We start from the raw sequence: 15,029 nt of genomic DNA, 5'->3' as shown, positions 1-15,029 counted from the left end.
TATTGCATCTAATAGGTCATTTTGTGTAGATGTATTAAAATTGCAGATTTCATGTGTGTCCAACAGTTCCACAGGTCATCAGAAGCTGCACTGAGTTCATTGAGAGACATGGAGTCGTGGATGGAATTTACCGCTTGTCTGGAATTTCTTCTAACATTCAGAAACTGAGGTGAGGTTTATGGTTCAAAAATGCATAGAAAATGTTGTCATTTTTCAGTTGTATATAAAAATGTGAACAGTATATAAAGGGATTGGCAGTATTTCAGATACATACCGTAATATGTTGTATTTTAAAGCCTTTAAAACACACACAAACACACACACACACACACACACACACACACACACACACACACAAAAACCTATGCAATTTGTATTTAAATACATTTAAGTATTTTTGTATTTTCAAAAAACATAAAATACTTTGTGCCTTCAGATGACATGAAGAAATAAAAAAGCAACTGGCAAGGGGAAAATGGTGTTAGCCAGTCAGTCTTCATAGTTAAAGGAAAAATATGTAAGATGTTTGGATTAAAGTATTCAAAAACAACTAGAACAGTGTTATATATTTTGTTAACTTGAGTACTTGCATTATCCCAAATGTTTCCAAGAGATTTTAAATCCAGATCAATAAGCAATTTAAACCAGGACACAGACTGTGTCCGTGCATCGCCTGTTAATGACATCATATCCGCGTTTCCCCCGATTTCATGTAGAAAGCATGAGAACACCAAATAAGCTTTGTTTTATTAGACAGGTGAGCAACTGTTTGGATACATTTATCGACAGAATAATAATCATTGTTATACAGCTCAACACGGTTAGTCTTTTGTTTAAATCTGGTTTTCTTGATTTACCGCGAGTACCATGTTTTACCATGACTAATATCCCTCTAGCTCACTGCGGTGTGAACAAGTGTCTCATAGTCGCCGCTGAGCGAACGCTCAGAGTACCATTATAACAACTCAACACACTCAAATGTATGTAATACGATAAAACAACGCTGTGTATGGTCGTCTGTGGCATAATAAAAGTGCTGTGAAAATCAAGGCGTCTTCAAGCTATGTCTTTGTTTTGAATAAGTGACCTCTAGCGGTGAAAAAATGACATTATGACTTGAATTGGTTGTTGGTTTTATCAACCTGCTAGTCAATTATGTTTAAGCATTACTGTTTGCTAGAACTGGGTGATATGATGATATACTATATTGTGGTGATGATATAGAAAAAGTTAAATAGATGCACTCTTTATGTAAAAATAACATACAAGAGTGTGCCAGCTCTAGCCTTGAGTAACTTATTGCTTTTATAAAACAGTTACTACACAATACAAATATTAAAGCCAAAAATCAATGTATCAATGTAACTTTCATGAAGTAAAATCACTAAAATGCTACCTTCCACTGAAAAAAATAGTTCCTGATTGTGAATAGCAACAGAAGTTACATTATTATGCCATTAGATGGCGTCAAAGACCGTCTTAATGAGTGAGTCAGTCAGTAGCGAAGATTTTTATATTGAAAGGACTGAAACATTTTGTGAACAAGACACAACTGACAAATGCTTTAACTAGCGCTGTCAGTATCAGGACACAGGAAAATCCCTTAACTGTTAAAACGACAGGATATCGCTGTAGACATGAACATTGGGCTGACCTGATGGAAAATTACCATATCTGAATGAAGGTAATACATTCTGTCTCTCCATCACAATAATACAGTAAGCCTCAATGAACAATATCAATTGAGAACAAACATATGTTTATGTTGTGAGAGTGGGTGTTGTGTAGTGACGCTCAGAACCGCTGTGTGAATAAATTGGCAATAAAACATTGACCAATCATAATGAACCATTTTTAAAATTGTTTATATATCGCAGTATGCAGTTTGTGGGTAGGAGTTATTGTCATGATAGCGATAAAGAAACAGATGAATGGAGTTATTAAAAGTACAATCTCCCATAAAAGCTTTTTTTGCATGGCTAAATGGTCAAATACACGCAAACATTTCAAAACCACCCTTGACTGAATAAATAAATAAGTACAGTGAAGACTCTGCAGTGTTTAATTTCACATTTGATTACTTTATTGCATTTCTTACTTGGCTCTCTTTATTTATTTAATTTGTATCTTGCTGTTGTTTTTAATTGTCCTATAACTTGTCATTTGTTTCTTTGTTCTTATTTTACTATTGACTGTTTATTTATCTTGAATAATTGCTTTCATTAGTTAAAGGGTTAGTTCACCCAAAAATGAAAATTCTGTCATTAATTGCTCACTCTCATGTCCCTCCAAAACCTTAACCTTTGTTCATCTTTGGAAACAAAATCCCCCAAACGAAAACAAAATAAGCTGCAGTGTAACCTGCTCAGACATAAGTAAAGAAATGGTACACAGATGACACCTTAAACCCAGACTTTTTGAGAAATTGGTGTTAGCTGAAATGAAAACAAAAGTTTCTAAGCAGTTGTATTCACCAAAAAGTTCTTTACATTCAGAATAGGTCCAGATAGATTTTAGCCTAACACTGAATGGTCAAATTCACCTGAATTTTTGTGTATTTTCAAAATACAAAATACTGTATTTTTCCACACATTATTTGGTATTTTATTTTGAGACTTTTTAACTGAGGTATTTTTTATTTAAAATACATTTCCATGTATTATGCCATCTCTGAGTGTATATATACGCTACCATTCAAAAGTATGGGGTTGGTAAGATTTTAAGTCTTTTATGCCCACCAAGCCTTCATTTATTTGACCAAAATACAGTAAAAATGGTATCATTGTAAACAGTTAAACAGTTTTGCTGCCTAATATTTTAATGGAAACCATGATACTTTTTTATTTAGGATTCTTGGGTGAACAGAAAGTTCAGTACAGTTAAAAAATATATATCTAAAAGAAAATGCATCAACTTCCTGTGTCTGCAGGCACGAGTTTGACTCGGAGCATGTTCCAGATCTCACGAAGGACAGCTACGTCCAGGACATTCATTCGGTGGGATCGCTGTGCAAACTTTACTTCCGGGAGCTTCCCAACCCACTGCTGACCTATCAGCTATATGAGAAATTTTCTGTAAGCTTCAAACTACACCGATACATTGATGCTTTTTTGTGTAGTTCCAGTATTGGAGCACAGGGGTGATGTTTTGGCATATTTTTCCAGGACGCTGTATCAGCAGCTTCTGATGAGGAGAGGCTGGTCAAAGTCCATGACGTCATACAGCAGCTGCCTCCACCACACTACAGGTTAGAAGAGCGCACAGCATCCTCTGCTGATGAGAAACAGAAGTGCAGTTTTCTCTTCATCAGATGATTATTAAATGCTTAAAATATGTGATGTGTAAATATGTGATGCATAATAATAAAAAGTAAAGAATTGCATCCGTGTTTCAATTTAAAGGGATTTCACCCCAATATTAAGTCATCTTCATGTCATTCCAAACCTTTATGACTTTTTTTCTGTGTAACACAATAAGATCTTTTGAAGAAGGTGTTTAAAGGGTTAGTTCCCTCAAAAATGAAATTGATGTCATTAATGACTCACCCTAATGTCGTTCCACACCCGTAAGTCCTCTGTTCATCTTCAGAACACAGTTTAAGATATTTTATATATAGTCCGAGAGCGTATGCAAGTGTATACACACTATACTGTCCATGTCCAGAAAGGGAATAAAAACATCATCAAAGTAGTCCATATGTGACATCAGTTAATTAATTAGAATCTTTTGAGGCATCGAAAATACATTTTGGTCCAAAATGATCAAAAACTACGACTTTATTCAGCATTGTCTTCCGTGGTTGTTTTCAAAGCTCAAATAAAGATTCAAACAGTTATGAATCAGCGTATTGATTCATGATTCGGATCGCCAATGTCACGTGATATCAGCAGTTTGACATACGATCCGAATCATGAATCAATACGCTGATTCATAACCGTTTGAATTTTTATTTGAGGATTAAATACAACCACGGAAGACAATGCTGAATAAAGTCGTATTTTTTGATCATTTTGAACTAAAATGTATTTTCGATGCCTCAAGATATTCTAATTAATTAACTGATGTCACATATGGACTACTTTGATGATGTTTTTATTCCCTTTCTGGACATGGACAGTACAGTGTGCATACACTTGCATACGCTCTCGGACTAAATATAAAATATCTTAAACTGTGTCCCGATGATGAACGGATGTCTTACGGGTGTGGAACGACATTAGGGTGAGTCATTAATGACATCAATTTCATTTTTGGGTGAACTAACCCTTTAAATGAAAGTGAGTGGGAACCAGTAGACGAAAACGTTCTTAAAATATCTTTGTTCTGTAAAAAAATAATAATAATTGACTTGAGGAAGAATAAAAGATGCCACTTTTAATGTGAACTATCCCATAAGGATATTAATGGACATCTTTGTTCTTGTGCCTCGTTTCCAGGACTCTCGAGTTTCTCATGAGACATTTATCCCGTATGGGAACATACAGTGCCGTCACCAACATGCACTGCAAAAACCTTGCAATTGTCTGGGCTCCAAATCTTCTCAGGTGACTTCAGCAGTGCTTTTGGGTAAATGTGTCTGTGAAGATGTTACTTGTGTCCAAAAAATTCACCGTCCCTCAAATGTTCCGCACAGGTCTAAACAGATCGAGTCAGCGTGTTTCAGCGGTACCTCTGCTTTCATGGAAGTACGCGTTCAGTCAGTTGTTGTGGAGTTCATCCTTAATCACGTCGATGTTCTGTTCAGTTCCAAACTCAACACTCTGATCCGCCACAGCACAGGTGAGAAATGAGCCTCGGCAATTCTCCTCCCACCAGAATTGATTTTTAGATGAGACTCTACTAATGAGGATATTAAATGAGCTCATAACTCTAACCTGAATCCGCAGGACACACCACTTTAGCTCGACCCAAGACACTAATGGTGAGCTCTCCATCCACCAAGCTGCTTTCTCTGGAGGAAGCCCAAGCCCGGACTCAAGCCCAGCTCATCTCTCCCGTGTCTCCCGACAGCAAGTACATCGATGTGGGTGAGGGGCCTGCTGCCCTGCAGGGCAAGTTCCACACCGTCATAGACTTCCCTTCTGAAAGGTCTGTCGGTTCTAGTCTTGTAGTATTTATCATTGAGTAAAAATGCAGAGTATGTGGAGTAGTAACTGGAAATTGTTGCTGGTAAATGTAGGAAGAAGGGCTCAACCAAGGCAAAGAAGTCTCCCGTGGGAAACTGGCTTTCCTTCTTTAATATGGGAAAGTCCTCTACTACTGCCAAACCCAAACTGCACAGGCATCCCAGTGAGCCTAATGAGATGAAAACCACACCCCTTCCAGGTGCAGCTTTGACATTTTTTAAAAACTTTATATCAACCTGTTCCAAATCCTAGTGAGCTGCCTAACCTAGAGGGCATTTTTAGTCATCCCTGTCACGTGTTTTTAAAAGAAATTTCCGTAACACTTTAGAATGGGGAACACATATTCACTATTAAATACGACTTTTGCCTCAATATACTTTTAATTTACTGCTTAATAATAGTTAGTAAGGTAGTTTTTGTAGCATTTAGGTATTGGGTAGGATTAAGGTATGTAAAATAAGGTCATGCAGAATAAGGCATTAATATGTGCTTTATAAGTGCTAATAAACAGCCAATATCCAAATAATATGCATGCTAATAAGCAACTAGTTAATAGTTAATAACTGAACCTTAAAATTGCGTTACTGGAATTTCTCATCCTTACCATGGCTTTTGTTTTTATTAAAAATACAGTGAAACTGTAATATTTTGAAATATTGTTTCAAGTAAAGGCACGGTATGTAAGTTTTAAGATTCAAATATCTAAAAACCACTAGAACAATGTTATATATTTTGTTGATGTGTACTTGAAATGTTTCTAACAATGTTTAAATGCAGAGAAATCAGCTATTTTAACCAGGGTTATGGACGGGTGTTTGTCAATGTCGTCATATCCGCGCTCCCCTTGATTTCCGTAGAAACCATGAAAATACCAAAGACACTTTAATATAGTACGTATTTTATTAGACAGGCGAGCACCTGTTTGGATATACATTTATCAACAGAAAACTACTCATGGTTATATAGAGCAGCACAGTAAGTCTTATTGTTTGAATCACTTGTTTTCTTGATTCACCGCGAGCAAAGTTTTATCTTTCACTCCCGTGGCTCTCGACATGTCCCGCTTCATACTACCGTAACGTTAATAATACTTTAAAACATTCGTGAACATGAACATCCTGCCTGAGTACATCGGATTCCTTTCAATCGGCTGTGGAGGTGAAGAGTCAAGAATACAACTCCCATGATTCCACGCTCATTCACAGCATCATCACGCTAAGCCTTTGATTTGAAATGGTGACCTCTAGCGGCGAAACTTCCATACTGTGCCTTTATTTTTATTTTTAAATATATATTTATTTTAAATAGTCAGTTATTCCTTTGATGACGCATTAATTTTCAGCATTATTACTCTAGTCTTCAGTGTCACATGATTCTTCAGATTTTTTTTTTTTTTTTTTTATGGAAACCAACCTTTTTTTAAGGGGGGGGGGGGTGCATTCATTTGATTAAATTGACAGTAATGGCTTTCAAAGAAAGTTTTTTTTTAACTGGCCTCATACTTTTTAACCATAGTATTAGCATAAGTATTTAGCAGGATAATAGTAAAAAATAAAAAAAATGTAGTCATTGAACTCTGGTTCATTTTTACAGGCGGAAGAGGTGACACTGGAACACTAAGATCTGCTAAAAGTGAAGAATCTCTGTCCTCTTCACATAACTTTGAGGGTAAAAATCCTATTTCACTTTTTTTCTATTTCCATATTTAAAGGTGCTTTAAGCTTTTTTTATACCACTTGTCAAATATTTTCTTGCCTAACACATAACACTGAAATATGCTTCCTGAGATATCACATCTGTCTCTCACATTCTGTTAATGTGTCTTCGGGGTTTGCTGACATGTCTTTGGCGGTGTGGTTTAGGAGAAAGGGCCCTGTACAGAACCTTTAATACAGTTGTGACTTTCCGCTTGTTACGGTTGTTATTGTATGTTAATCCATAGGCTGATCTCTGTTCTGTCTCAGGTGGATCAAATATCTATCGTCCACGTAGACCGCTCTCCACCAGTGATGCTTTGTCAATCTCCTTTAATGAGGAGCTGCTGGACAGCAGATTGACTGGAGACTCCCGGTCCAGTCTCAAATACCACAAAAAGGACACGGTTTCCTCTTCCTCTTGTGTGCCAGCTCTTATATCTCCACCCCACCCGGCAGCAGAAGCTGAGTTTATTAGCATAGCCTCCTTAGACATAGACCCGCTGGCCTTTCAGTCCGCGCAGCTGGTTGATCCCACAGTATCTGAAGGGAAGAAAAGAGGCAGTCGCAAGAAGGCGGCAGGCAGCCGCATTGATTCTGAGCCTTCAGACAAAGTCACAAGTCCATCCCAGCCACCTGATCTCATCCCACTGCACTCAGAAGATGCAAATCACAAACCCTCTGAAGTGCCATCCGCCTCCACTAACCTGGAAGTGGGAACCTCTAAGACTGGCCAAGAGGGCACAGCAAAGAGCTCAGTAGCAAAGAATAGTACTGTGTCCTGTCCTTCTGACATTATGTCTCTTGTGAAAAAGCCCAGTGTGTCCGCAAGAGGTGGTGAAGGCCATCAGCGTTCAGCAAGTTTTTGCAAAACGGAAAATAAATATGCAGATGTCAAGGAGCACAGGAGAGCAGATTCGGGTCAGTGGCAGCCTCACATTCATCCAAATACTCGAATTATCCATATAAAAATGTGTTCCGCTACAAGCTTTATCTACAGAAATGGTTGAATCCAACACTTATTTATTTTGTTTACTTTCCCTAAAACGGTAACTGAATGTGATAAGCTGTTAATTACGACACTAAATAGTTTATAAATACATATTTTAACAGCCCTAATATAAGTAGTACTTTTTAATTTATTGGATTAACGATGCAAAATAAAAACATCTAAGTACCCCCTGGAACTAGCTTAAGGGTATGAATACCTTCATTTGGGAATGTTAGCAAAATAAAAAAAGACATAATATTTGCAAGACTAGCATTTAACTTGAAGGAATAGTATGGCAAGCCGTTTTGACTTTTAATCATTCACAGGATTTATATTCTTTATCAATAATTCAACTGCCACTGGTGACAATGTTAATTTCTGATATCGTGAATGGGATTTTTACTAGGAAGAAAGCAATTTTAGATATCTGAAATTATATTGATATCAGGAATTGAATTCTTGATATTAATGATACTTGATATCAATGATCACTTCTTGATGTCAGAAATGCTAATTGTTCAATTGCTGATATAAATAATTAGCATTTTAACTAATGAAAATTTAAATTGTTGATATCAAGAATTGAAACCCTGTGAATCAATAAAAGTAAAAATGGCTTGCCATAGAATAAAGACAATTAATAATGAGGAGAGAAAGCTAACAATGGTAGCAACACTAGTATTTTACCTAATGGAATATTTGGAATAGGATATTTGCAAGAGAATGGTTGAATGCCAACTTTCTGGCTTTCTTTCAAATTGTATTTTTGTCTTGTGTTCCTCTATTTAATAGTGTTGGTTTGTTTTTCTCCTTCTAGGTGCAGTGACATTTGAATGTACGCCTGGTTTGGTGAGGTCTGTGTCTCTCATAACTCCCCAGCCTTCAGTAAAAAGTGCCGCCCGTATGCTAGCCCTAGCGCTAGCAGAATCCGCCCAGCAGGCTACTCGACTCAGCAAACGTGGAAGCTCTGAACCTCCCACACCTATTTCTCCAGTTCATCATCAAAACCCACTCTTCACTCTCCAGTTTCCTCCTCTACAGACATCCTCTGATAGAGAGGAACGGTATGTGTCTAGCAGGACTTTCCCAGATCCATCAAGCACCATGTCTACTGAGAGCCACACCGATGCAGGCAGCCTACGCAGCACCTGCGCCTGCCATGGAAGTGAGAGCGGACTCAGCTTCTCTGATGGCGGCGATGCACCAGCTGGTGGCCAGGGCGCCCATGTGCCCTCTCAGGGTTTCTCTCCTCGCAGAGATCCAGAGATTCAGCCGGCTTCAAAGAGCCAGACATCTATGAGAGATAACATCCGTCATGTTGGAGTTGGTACAGATGGAGGTGGATCAAGTCTTGAGGTTGAGATGGAGGTAGGTGGAAGTTTACAGCCAACTCATTCTGATAGATTTTCTTCCTTGGATAGTCCTTCAGCCATCGATGCACTGCACAACAAGCAGGCTGCTAATGCCGCCAACTTCCGAGCCATATTGGCAGAAACAGCCATACCTGCTTCAGTGCACGAAGCTCTTCCACAAGCCTCAAGCACTCCACCGAGTGTAGTGTATCAGTACACACCTAAAGACCAAAGGTCTGCTTACTCCCAACACTGGTCAAGTCCAGCTGGGCAAAGCACCCCTTATTATCAGCCGGACGATGAACATCCCCACCCCAGAGTTCTCTCAAGAAATTACTGCAATACCCTTGCACCACGATCCCTACACCAGTCAATTAAATATAAAGGTCAACGGGAAGACTACTCCTCAGTCGGCCTCTATAGACATGGAGGACCAAGGTATCCACCATTGGATGGAGCCTCCGTCTACCCCACTATACGCAGGGTACGTTCAATGCACACTCCACCAGAGGACAAGTTTTTCTTCCTCCAGCATCAAGGCAGCCAGAGGAAACCTTACCAAAAACCACCGGCATCGGACATCCAGCAAGTGCGGCCTTACTTTGAAGATGGGAAGGTTCGGTATAGGTACAGCCCCTATTCAGAGGCTCGATACAATCAGTGCCGAGAGAACAGTCATGGATACACTCTCTCTTACACACTTGGCAAACTGCCTTCTCGTTCATCAACGGTTACGGGCAGTACAGAGTACTACCACAAGCCTCTACGCAACCTCCCGGTGAACAATGAGTCCGATTTCATTACCAGAGATGTCGGTCTCCAGCCAAGAATGAAGAACCCTTCTCTCTACGGGGCTTTTAATTCAGGTTTATCTGATCGACATTTTAGTCAGTCCATTAGGAAGGAAAACGCAGCCAGGGAGAGGTCATCGGGTCCAGTTGTGTCCCAGCCTCATCTTGTCAGAGGCGACCGTCAGTGCCAAGAAACGACGCACACAAGGAGCAGGTCAAACTCTGGGAAGGAGATGCTGATTTCAACTGAAGGGGCTGATGGGAAGTACAGGGTGACCATGGTGTCCCATTACTCCCCAGAGCACCCACTTTCTGAGCCTGAAATGCCCGTGCCCTCGAAGTCAGACAGGCATGGTAGTGGGCAGGGATCTAAATCAGCTCTTATAATGAAGCCGAGTCGATCAATGCACAACTATCCACAACACAGACTCGAGACCCAAGCACTGCCACGTAACCTGACCCTACATAAGGAGTACAGCTGCCCTGACTTCAAACACACCGGGTCCAGCAATAGCTTCGGTGTGACACACCGCAACCAAGACAGGCAGAGGTATAAGACTCTCAGCAACTCCAAAGAGGACTACCATTACATGCGAGCAATGAGCAGGGACCCTCAGAGGTCAAAGAGATCGCAAAGTGTAAAAATTCGCCATCCACCTAGTCAAGCGAAAATTCCCCTGGACCGGGACCCTAGACTTTCGTTCTCTTCCCAAAGTAGGACAAGAACTCGTTGCATGTTTGTGCCATCTGACTATTCTGAAAGTTATGTATCTATTCATCCCAAAGTCCCTAAGAACAGCCGGGCAAGTTCTGGCGTTTTCCCGAACTATGGCTGCATGCCGCTTCATAGTAACAGACTGTATTCCACAGCGGTGGGCCACGCAGGTTTTCACCAGACAGAGCTCAGGCCTGAGATGCAGATTTATGCTGAATGACAGAAAAAAAAGGAAAAAAAACTGTACTAAATTATCCAAAAATGTACAAACTCTGCAGGGCAGTGGTTTTCTATTGTAAATCACATAAAAATAATATTTAAAGATGTTTAAATATGCTTTAATTGTTCACTGAAGGGTGTCTTTCACTGTATATTCTATATATTACAGTTCAAATGGCTTAAGCTAACACCTTGTACATTAGGGATGTCACTCATGCATCATGGTAATGGGTTATCGTGGCTTTATGGATTTTTTGAAGTGTTGCGTTCATTTTGTCCTTTTGTTACTAGAGGTCAGAAGTTGATGAAAAATGAACAAAGGCTTTCAAAGTTTGCCATAGGAGCCACTGCCTTGTTTTTTTGGGTAAAGAATGTAGTTTTTTGATGTACCATCACTGTGGAATCAAACAATTATATATGATCTGACTTTTAAAGATAATAACTATGAAAGGTCACAGAAGTGTTTTTTCCTCTGAATTTTACAATTATGCACTTTATAGTTGGTCTGTGTTATGTAAAATGATCCTTTTTCACTTTTTTTGATCGTCTTCACTGAGTTAAAGGTGCGAGTGAGCTTTCATCAAAATCGATTGTTTGTTTGTAGTAATCATTACATGGTTACATCGAAATTATGCTGTTTTAATCAACTGCTGTTTTAATTTTTAACTAGTGTACTGTTCTTTTTTGTGTTGATTTTATGATTTCTTTTTTTTTTGTGTGTGTGTGTGTTTTTCATTTTGCTTTACTCTCATTAAAGTTATTTATTCAAAATCATGATATGTACCGTTGTTGCTTTTAACGTAATAATCGGTGCTTAGTAGACCATCATGTTTTGTTCCTTTGGACAAAATCCTGGCAAATAGTTGTTGAATTATAACCATATGAAGACAGGTTGCGTTCTTAAATTGGAGACCACTGTTGTTTAAAGGGTTGATTGGGGCGATTTGTTAAATCATTTTAATCGGACTCTTCAAGTCTGGAAGTTATATTACTAGTCATTGATGACACTGGTTTGATAGTCCCTGCAGATGTTGAGCAGTGAACAGCAGAGGGCACTGTTGCACTGGAGGACATATCTAATGGTGAAGTTTCCTCCATATGCGTTAACGTGAGGGCACATCAAAGGTTCTGAGAGGCACTAGGTTTCTGATGCAATACAATTATTATTTCTGCAAGACCACGTTTATTGTACATTTATCCCAGGCATTTTGGTTTTAAGGTTTTGAACTGTCAGGATGTTGACATAAATGAAACAAAGGTGGTGACTTGCGGAGTTGTCTGGCGGATGCTATATTAGATGTTAATTAAAAATGTTTTTATTTTGTCAGCCTGACAGTGAATTGAACAGGAACTGAGTTGACTTGCCATTATGGAATGCTCTTAAAATATAGCCCTTTGCATTTAATTCATATTTTGCTTCTACAAGGCTTCTAGTTTCTAAAGTAATAGCTTTATATCAAGCAGAAGCAATGGTCCACAGTGGAGTAAAACATGTCCTGAGTCTGAGTGAATGCTCTTGCATGAGGAGCACAAGATCTGTTCTTAACATTCAATATACACTTCCATCCAGCAATTTTTGATGCTTCTGAAGGCTGAAGCCAAATAATTCATATCTGTTTGGAATTGAAGAAAGCAGATCACTAGCAGTATGGTGTGGAACACACAATGGACCATATGTTGTGTTACGCTGAAGCTGACTGAGTAAAACCATATTTCATCTCGTTTTTATTCTGTCAGAAGAGTCTGAATTGGAACTTGGGTAAACCACAAAAAAACTTACTGGCCGTGACTCGGATCACATACTCTCTCCCCTGTCATTTTCAGCCCTTTGTAATTGCGTGGCATGGGCTAAAAGACCATCAACATACTCCTTAAAATCATGTTGCGTTGTTTGTGCGTCAAAGTGGCTAAGTGGTATTGAAAAGACACTATTTAGAAGCAGGAATGTACCGTATAAGACTAAAGCATCACTATATTGTACGAGTGCCACTAACAGCTGCAGAAATATGCTATTTGGGGATATTTAGAGCCAACAGCAGATGCCTAGACTGAGAACCCGCTGACATACTCTCATGCTCGGTGTGCAAGAGCTCTATGTGCTTGGACATACTGGGGCCACGACTAACACAAACGCAGCCTGGAAAGAAATGTATGCTAAATCACAGATTAAAGGATGCGCTTAGGTTGAATAAAGAGCATTGTTGTTAAGTGGCATGCTTAAGTTGGCTTAACTTCTACAGTAAATCGTTACAGTATACAATATAGCCAGAACCATGAAAGAGTCTCCACAAATAAATGCAGCACAATATTCACCCATTTACATAGGCAACTTTTAAGATCCGTTCAAAAACAAACTGGGTACTTTTAAAACATCTACCTTAATAAAACCAAAAAATCAGGTTTATATGTTGCAAACTGCAAAAATGTATTTTATCAACATAGATATTTTTCTGTGACTGTCACTGGAAGCATTTTGCCAGCATCATGAATCATGATGTATCTACCAGCCAAAAGGGACATCAGGCATATTTTGTTGGGTAACTTGATTATGTGAGAGGAAAAGATAAATGATTTTAAGACTTAAGTGCATGACAATGATTAGCTTGATTAGCTTAGTTATCATTCCTGAAGAAAAGTATGCAATGTTTACCAAGGTGTGTATAGCCCAATAAGGCCTGTCTCATTTAAAACTTTTATTGAGCTAATTTCAGTTTATTTTAGCTGTGATGAATAGCACATCATGGCTGAATCTGAAATTACAACACCACCACCACCATTTCCTCAAAATTGGGGGATGATTTCAGATTCAGCCCATTTTTTTCTTTTCAATAAAAGTTAGGCTAACAAAAGTTAACAGAATAACTTTAAGCACACTATTGCCAAATACCCTTTTTCGTTTTTCTCCACCACTGAAAATAGTTAAACAAAACCTCCAACAATTAGGCTACACACACAAATTGCATTTAAATGAACCAGTGTCACTGAACAAATCAGTTGTGCAAAATAATTAAAATGACTCATGCATAAAGATAAAGTTATAGATGAAACATCCCCACCAGCACTAATGCACAATGACAGTCTGGCCACATCCACACAGCAGCAGAATACGACTGTCAGCCCTGTATTAGACTCGGTTACGTTCACAGTCACACATATGTAGGATATTTTAGGGACTCATTCTCGAAAAATCCCCTCCTGTAGAAACGGAACCGGGCAATTCATAGTTTTCATGTGTCATCGCACGCTTAGGCCTATTAAACAAGGCTTTCCTCCATTGACCACATTTTTTTTTTACCAGGCTTGTAGTCAGTATTAATGCACTAAGAAAGTGAAATTAAAATACCAAATTTAATAAAAATTTTAACTTTATAAAGTTAAAAATCTAGCTTCCACCAGATCAGAAAAAGCTTAATGCATAACAATGTCAGTCATCGGACATATCATAAGCATTTTGAACTGCAAGATCGAGGCACAACAGTTTTTCCGTTAGCTGAATTTGGAAGGTGATCAGGCAGAAGCTAGATAATTTACTTTATAAAGTTTGATATATTTCTTACACAAACGTATAACTTCGCTTCAGAAGGCCTCAACCCCCAGAGCTGTGTGGAGCAGTTTTATGATGGATGGATGCACTTTTATGGACTTCAAAAACGAAGCAACAATTCACTGCCATTAAATAGCTTGGAAGAGCCAGGACAGGAGTTTAATATAACCCTGATTGTGTTTGTCTGAAAGAAGAATGTCATATAGGATGACTTGAGGGTGAATTTAAATTTTTGGGAGAACAAAGGCTTTAATATTAAGAACGAGTTTTAGAACTATATCTTTATCATTATAGTTATCGTTCTTGGTGTGAATGGGCCTTTACCTTTTACCATGGTAAAATGAATGATTTTAATGAATGTAGGCCTAATGCATGAATGAATATCCACACAAAACATATGACACCGGCCTACCTAAAAATAAAAACATTGTCATTTTATAGAGCTAATCAATATATTGATTTACTAATTATAAAATAATTATTTCTGCCATAATTATTAATAACTGCCATCTTACAGAATAACGTTAAAGTAGAAAAATATAGGTAATTCTAACTTCCTGAACATAGGTCTAGTTGTTTTGATTAGAATACATCACA

The 15,029-nt window shown here is 38.5% G+C and overlaps 1 protein-coding gene across 3 annotated transcripts in view; it reads left to right on the top strand.

Moving 5' to 3' along the window:
* arhgap32a (Rho GTPase activating protein 32a) overlaps window positions 1-11,662 on the top strand; it is a 46,054-nt gene extending 34,392 nt beyond the window's left edge. For all 3 annotated transcript variants that reach the window (XM_067451166.1, XM_067451167.1, XM_067451169.1), the window contains 10 exons: window positions 67-169; window positions 2,930-3,074; window positions 3,165-3,247; window positions 4,437-4,544; window positions 4,634-4,779; window positions 4,887-5,088; window positions 5,180-5,325; window positions 6,720-6,794; window positions 7,091-7,741; window positions 8,629-11,662. In XM_067451166.1, coding sequence (XP_067307267.1) covers window positions 67-169; window positions 2,930-3,074; window positions 3,165-3,247; window positions 4,437-4,544; window positions 4,634-4,779; window positions 4,887-5,088; window positions 5,180-5,325; window positions 6,720-6,794; window positions 7,091-7,741; window positions 8,629-10,889 — 3,920 coding nt within the window. In that variant the 3' untranslated portion in view covers window positions 10,890-11,662. The remainder of the gene's footprint in view (window positions 1-66; window positions 170-2,929; window positions 3,075-3,164; window positions 3,248-4,436; window positions 4,545-4,633; window positions 4,780-4,886; window positions 5,089-5,179; window positions 5,326-6,719; window positions 6,795-7,090; window positions 7,742-8,628) is intronic.
* Window positions 11,663-15,029: the final 3,367 nt, after the last annotated feature.

Source organism: Pseudorasbora parva, chromosome 8 (genome assembly GCF_024679245.1).
Source record: "Pseudorasbora parva isolate DD20220531a chromosome 8, ASM2467924v1, whole genome shotgun sequence".
NCBI lineage: Eukaryota > Metazoa > Chordata > Actinopteri > Cypriniformes > Gobionidae > Pseudorasbora > Pseudorasbora parva.
The sequence above is the reverse complement of the archived record's forward strand: the minus strand, read 5'-3'. Positions and strand labels throughout refer to the sequence as shown.